This window comes from Thamnophis elegans, chromosome 16 (genome assembly GCF_009769535.1).
Source record: "Thamnophis elegans isolate rThaEle1 chromosome 16, rThaEle1.pri, whole genome shotgun sequence".
Lineage (NCBI taxonomy): Eukaryota > Metazoa > Chordata > Lepidosauria > Squamata > Colubridae > Thamnophis > Thamnophis elegans.
This window is the reverse complement of record NC_045556.1, coordinates 2721203-2728232: the sequence shown is the minus strand read 5'-3', so window position 1 is coordinate 2728232 and position 7030 is coordinate 2721203. Positions and strand designations below refer to the sequence as shown.

Below are 7030 nucleotides of genomic sequence, written 5' to 3'. Positions count from 1 at the left end.
GCAGAACTCCGCTCCAGTCACCTGAAAAAAACACACACAGATGTGTATGATTCGAAAGGGGACAAGCCTATGTTTTGCGACGTGACCTGAAATACTCTCCCAACTTTATAGAGGCCATAATAATTAGGTAGTTAACTATGATGGGGGGGGGGGGGAGAACAACAACCTGGTCTACGGGGACTGATTTCCACTCATCTTTTGCAGCAACAAATTCCTTAAGTTAAACAGAAAAAGAGTATCTCTGCCTTTGTGCAAAAATCCAGCACGGAGCGATTGCAGCTGGTTGGGAAAACTCCTTTTTTTTTGGTACAAAAACGGGGAGCTAAAAGAACTCAAACCGGTAAAGCATTTCCATGTCTTGTTCTCAAGTTGGCTCGAGGCTCGTAAGTTAAATCAGGGCATCTTTCGGAAACCTGACAACAACCAGATGAGACACCTAGAGTAGCAAAGGTGTGAGCTTGGAAGGTCTTACCCCTCTCCCATGGTGTCCTTTGACGTGTCTGGATGTACTTTAATAAGTAAAAGAAACATCGGTTTGCAAAGCCTGGTCAACAAGAACCAAGAGATTTAATCGTCTGCTCGTACAAATGTGAAGGTATATAAATACCAGTGAGCAGCGGGGTGGAGGGGAAATGAAAGGGGGGTTTGTACCCGCAAACACACACACATGCACGCACGCCCACAAAATCTACGGGGACCTGGATTCGCCATCTAAGCAAAACAAAGGAGGGGAAAAAATCTCGAGATACGGCCGGCGAGCTGGGATTTGAAACGACATGTACGATCACGCAGGAGGCAGCCCGTTCAAACAACACGCGAGGATGTTTACTCGGCCGGATTTGTGTTCACAACACCTGCGGTTGATCCTCCTCCGGCTTTTCCTGCAAGGGGGTGGGGGAGAGGGAGGGAGGGCAAGTTGGCCTTTTTTTTTTTTCACTCCCGCGTGTAAATCCTCGTGCACACAACTTCGTCGGCCCCAAAGGTCTGCAAAGGAGGAGGGAAGAAAAATAAAAGAGAACCTGAAACCAGAAGAAGACTTTTTTTCTCTTTTAAGTCTTTGTTAGAGAAGGCCGTGGTGGTTTGAGACCAGGAAGCCAACATCTACAGAAGGTTCGACAGCTTGGGGAGAAGCTGGTGAACCTTCGTCCGACTTGGAGGCCTTCTACGTTGTTCCTCGCAAGGTTCAAAAGTGTCTGAAGAAATGTGGTCTCCTAAATTCTTGGGAAGTTCTTGCGTTGCTGGGATGTGCCTAGAATTTGGAAGACCTCCAAATCACGTGTGCAACCCTTTCATCTACAGGTAGCCCTCAACTTAATACCAGTTTGGTTTAGTGACCGCTCAAAAGTGCAACGGCACCGAAAAAGCCAACTTACGACGGTTTTTCACACTCGAACAACTGTTGCACCTCCCCAATAGTCAAAATTCGGATACTTGGCAGCCGACTCTTATGACATTTGCAATGTCCCGGGGTCGTGTGATCATCTTTTGTGACCTTCCGACAAGCAAACTAAAAGAGGACACCAGATTCCCTTAACAACCGTGGGGCTAACTGAACAGCTGCCATGAGTCGCTTAACGACCGTCGCAAGAAAGGCCCTAACGTGGGGCAAAAAGCACCCCTGTCTCAAGGAGCAACAGGAGTTTCAGGTTCGATTTTGGTCGTAAGATGAGGACTAGCTGTACTGCTCAGAGTTGGGTCTCGTGGTGCTTCTCCAGAACATGCAGAGCCAGGATTCAAGCTAGGTTGAGCCCAAGTGATGGCTTAAGAGGGGGGGGTACGTTGGCATCACTCCAGGTCAAAGAGAGATGCCTGATCGGGGGTCTCCAACTTTGGCAACTTTAAGGCTCGTGGACTTCAACTCCCAGAATTCTCTGGGAGTTGGAAGGCCACAAGTCTTAAAAGTTGATCTGAACTTTCAGATCTTACAGTGGACCTGTGGCACGTGATTTGGGAGAAGGTTCATTGGTCTGCACCCCACTATATGACATGTGGGCCTTTGGGTGCGCATGTGTGTTGAGTGAGCTCGAGAAGGGAGGAAGACAAGACCGCTGATCTTTTGATACTGAACTTTTGAAAACTTTGCCTTGGGTGATAAGCAATTTTGGAACTTGACTCCCTCCTTCTCCCATCTTCACCTCATCCCGGGCCGATGGGCCTGGAGGGCTATACCCTTATTTAAAAACCCTTAAAAATTGTTCAGGTGGAGTCAAAATCTCATTGCAATTTTCTCCAAGTGGAACGGACTTAACGGGGGGCTGAGGGGTGGCATGGGAATTAAGAGGCTGAGCTCTTTCACTTCCAAGGCACCTTTACAAAGAAGGAGGAGGAGGAAGAAGAAGAAGAAGAAAGAAGAAGAAGCTTAGAACATAATTTGTTCTAAGGAAGAGGAGGAGGAGGAGGAGGAGGAGAAGTTTTTAAGAATTTAGTCTTTCTATCCTGGGCTGAACCTTCTCACCAAATTCCAAGGTTGACTATAAGCGAATGGAGCCTTGAAAAGGAGAAGCTATAGCTGTGCTCAACCCAGTTTAAACTTGGGGGGGGGGGGTCTTCGTTGCCGTTTTAGCCTGCTACCCCAATATTGAGCCCCTCTCCTTTGGGAAGGTGCTCAAAACTCTTACCAAAATCAGCTCATCTCCAGCCAGCTCTCTTGTCCAGTAGGTTTTGGGACCCTGGCCGTCCAGCAGCGTTTGCTTGCAGTAAAGCTTGTTCTCATTCTCCCAAGTGGCCAAACTCTGCAAAAAAAAAAAAAGATTTGCCCCTCCCGGTGGAGAGGAGGGGAGGCCAGATGTTAGGACCAACGGTTGCAGCCAAGCAGCAAACGGGAATAAACATCTGGCAGCAGCCACCTCAACACACTGCAAATGAGCTTCCGTCTGTGCAGCAGATACCAGGCAGAGCAGATGAACAGAGTTGGGAGAGGACCTTATAGGTCATCTAGTCCAACACACACACACACACACACACACACACACACACACACACACACACACACACACGCTGAAGCAGGAGACCCTACATCATTTCTGACAAAACGGCAGTCCAATCTCTTCTTGAAAGCCCCCAGAGATGAAGCACCGTGCACAATTTTGTGGGCAGCTCAGAATGGGCCTAACTTCTAGTTAAGGCTGGGGGGGGGGACGACTTAAGGCTAAAACTATAGGGAATCAAGAGCGGGGGTTGGAGGGGGATTTGTTGGTCAGATCTTCATGGCTGGGCAGATGTTTCTGCGTCTGAAGTTCCAGACCTCCCAGGATTGAGGGCTTTATATTTTCTCCTGGAAAACTCCCAGACAGACTTTTATCATTAAAGTTTAAAAAAAAACAAAAAACGAACTGAATGCCAGATTTCATCAAACCAGATTCAGTAAAACACCCCAACCAGAAAGAAAAGGTTTGCCCTGTTGGATTCCTTCAGCCAAAGATTTGGCTGGTGGTTCCATTTCAAGTTTGGGAAAATTGCTGCTCCAGGCATCTTAAGACAATTACAATTATATATTTTTTTCTAATGGAAATGATCACTGGATCAAGCCACAACCCACACGGAATTGGGGTATAATTCTTCTGATCCTTTCCAGGAACATGACTTAGTCCTCTTGTGGGTTGTTTTTTTTTGCATACCACACCTAATTAACTCTTTTATAATGCTGTTTGCGGTTTCCTCATTCTCTTGTCTTCATCTAGGACACCCCAATAATTCCATGTAATCATGATCTTTCTCCTTAAGCTGATGAACAGACAGACTGGGACCCCCATTCTCAGTCTTATCCCTGCCCCTTAGCCTAAAGCAGTGGTTCCCAAACTTGGCAACTTTAAGACTTGTGGACTTCAACTCCCAGAATTCTCCAGCCAGCTGGAGAATTCTGGGAGTTGAAGTCCACAAGTCTTAAAGTTGCCAAGTTTGGGAACCACTGGCCTAAAGTAAAAAGCTAAAAGTTCCCCTCGCACAGATGAGCCACTCGTTCCTGACTCTAGGGGGCAGTGCTCATCTCCGTTTCAAAGCCAAAGAACCAGCGCTGTCCGAAGACGTCTCCGTATCCATGTGTGGCCGGCACGACTCAACAGCCAAGGAGCACAGAACACTGTTACCTTCCCACCAAAGGTGGTTCCTATTTTTCTACTTGCATTTTTTACGTGCTTTCGAACTGCTAGGTTGACAGAAGCTGGGACAAGTCACGGGAGCTCACTCCGTTACACAGCGCTAGGGTTTCGAACTGCTGAACAGCTGAGCTTTCTGATCGACAAGCTCAGCATCTCAGCCACTGAGCCACCATGTCCCTAACCAAGAATTAGACATCCCTAAAATTCTTCCCCAAAGCCAAATCAAGCATGCTTTAAAATAAAATAAAATTAAAAAGAGGTCATCAACTGCCAAGCTGGGCAATTACTCAGAAAACTGCCAACCTGAGAGATACTTCCAAAGTGCCAACATGATACCAAGAAGAGGTTGGATGAGGCCGGAGGGAAATCCTAAAGCCAGGCCATTGGACATGCGGGGAGGGGGGGAGATGTCCAGCATCCGAATTCCCGGGATGGCAGAGAAGCCACAGCGAAACCTTCCTACCCCCCAAAATCCTGATTCATCAGCCTGGGGAATCCCTGTGCGACTCATGGAGAGCGAGTGAGTTTTTTGGTTTTTTAAAGATCTCCAAAGGAGGAAGTGAGAAATGTTTTGTGGCTCTGGTTTGCCACAAAAGAATAGCGAACTCTGCTTTTTGTTTTTGTCAAGAAATCAATCCCCTGGTTTGTGGCTTGCGGGGAGAGCAAAATTCACCTAGACTTCCCTCTTTTTTTGTGTGTGTGGGGGGGTGTTGCATCTGTCTGCATCTGTGTTAAAGGTGCACAAGAAAACAGGCGGAGAAAACCTTTCTCTGCCTTCGCAGTCCACTTGGGAATCTTGCTCTTATTTTACCACTGGATTTCTGGAGATCTTGCTGCCCCCAAAGTTGAACAGGTGGCACCATGCCAATGTGATGGGGGTCAACTCGTCCCACCAACTCTTCCTCCCCCCCCCATGGGTTTCTGTGTGGTGTGGCTTTTCCAGCACATTGGGGGGTGGGTGTGGGAGGGGAGACACGCTATCAAAACATCCAGCTTGGCTTCAATAAGTTCTAGAAGAGGACAACTGGCCAAAACCCTTCTGTGATGTTCTCAAGAAGTTCCAAGGAACTGTTCTAGATCGGAGAACACTTTTCTTTTAGGACAGGGATGTCCAAACTTGGCAACTTTGGAGACTTGGGGACTTTCCGGGGGCAAAATCCCAGAATTCCCCAGACATTCCACAATCTTAAAAGCGGCCAAGGTTGGACGTTCTCTGCTTTAGAAGGACCTCATCTCCAGGACATTTGTTCCTGTTCTGGAAATGTTCCTTCCACCCCAACCTCGGGAAGGAGGAGGAGGAGGAGCCCCAAGAAGACCCCCACCCTGCCTTGAAGGTCTACCCTCAGGAGAAGTCTCACCCGGCATTTCCTCCCATCTACCGTCTCCTCGTCGAAGCTCTCCCCTACTTTGAAGCTGATCTCCGTGGTGCGGACGGTGGTGGAGGTCTTGATGTAGAACTGGTCCCCGTCCTGGCGGATCTCCACGTGGGGCTTGGAGGCGGCGGCCACCGCCACTTTCCGCAGCATGGCATTCACTCCTGGGTAGACATGGGAGGGGGGGGCAAGGGGGTGTTAACAGGGAGCCCTTCGGGCGCCTGGATGGACTGGCCTTCTCCAAAGGTCCACTGTCCAAGCAGCTTGCTCCCCCCCACGGATGACCCACTCCCAGCCCTGTTGTTGGGTGTGCAGGGAGGGAGGCTGGGACCTCAAGAGCCGTCCCAATGGCAACGGGGGAGGGGGTCTAAGCAGGTTTACTTGAGGGCAAGTGTCCCCTCCCTTGGCCAGAGGAACCTGGGTTCTCCCTCCCCTTCAGGTCTAAAGCCTCTTTTTGGGGGGGGGGTAGAGAAGGGGGGAGCATAGGGGTGCCATGGAAGAGCAGCGCTCCAAGCCTGCCCCCCCCCTCGCTCCGAGCCCACCTCCAGCCGCGAGGATACTCCGCGCCTCTCTACTCTCTAGAAAGTTATCTGGCCCCGTTCTCACGCGCCTTGCCCCCCCCCCGCTTCTTCGGTCTCCTCTCTTCTCATCCTCCACCTCTCTTCCTCCTCCCCTCCTTCTCCTTCTCCTCTGCTTCTTCCTCCCCCTCCTCTTCTCTTCCTCCTCCTCTCCTTCTCCCACTCCTCCTCTATTCTCCCTCGTTCTTCTGCATTTTCTCCTCCTCCCCTCTTCCTCCTCCTCTCCTCCTCCTTCCCACTCCTCCTCCTCTCTTCTTCCTCTTCCCCTCTTCCTCCTCTCCTCCTCCTTCCCACTCCTCCTCCTCTTCTTCCTCCTCCCCTCTTTCCTTTTCTCTCTCTTCTCCTCTCTTCTTCCTCTTCTTCCTCCTCCCCTCTTCCCCCTCCTCTCCTTCTTCCCATTCCTCCTCCTCTCTTCTTCTCCTCCTCGTCCTCCCCTCTACCAGCGCCAAGTACTCTTCCTCTCCAAGAATCGGGTGGCTGCTTCCATCCTTCTCCGCTCCCTCCCCGCTGACTCGCGAGTAAACCAACGCGGCTGGTGTGTTTGTGTGTGTGCGCGTGTGTAATTGGCCGGGGGGGTTTCTTCCAGACGCCGCCTTGATGCCTAGCGCCTTGGGTAAGCCTCTGAAACTCGAGCCCTCCTCGCTCCCCACCCCCACCCCCCCGCGCCTTACCAAGGACTTTCAGGAGTTCGTCGAAATTCTCGCTGCTTTTCATCTTCCAGTTCCCGGCGAAGTTGGGCATGGCTGGCGGAGGCGAGAGGCAGGGCAGGAGGACCAGGGACGGGACGGGGCGAGAGGCGGACGAGGCAGCCGCGAAGCGAGGCGAGGGCGAAGCGCAGGAGCTCTTGCCTCCGTCTGTCCCGCACCGCGAACTGGCCAAGGGAGCCCTTTACCCGTCCCTCCCTCCCTCCTCCCTCTTCCTCCTCCCCCCATCCGCTCATCCATCCATCCATCTGCCTCTTTTCTATCTCTTCTCCTCTCCC

General features: G+C 50.9%; 1 protein-coding gene across 1 annotated transcript; it reads right to left on the bottom strand.

Annotated features, from left to right (window-relative positions):
- Positions 1-933: 933 nt before the first annotated feature.
- On the bottom strand, positions 934-6789 carry CRABP1 (cellular retinoic acid binding protein 1). Its single transcript, XM_032233624.1, has 4 exons — positions 6720-6789; positions 5456-5634; positions 2619-2732; positions 934-984 (listed from the first exon to the last, which is right to left on the bottom strand). Exons 1-4 carry the CDS (start codon positions 6787-6789, stop codon positions 934-936), a joined length of 414 nt encoding a protein of 137 aa, XP_032089515.1.
- Positions 6790-7030: the final 241 nt, after the last annotated feature.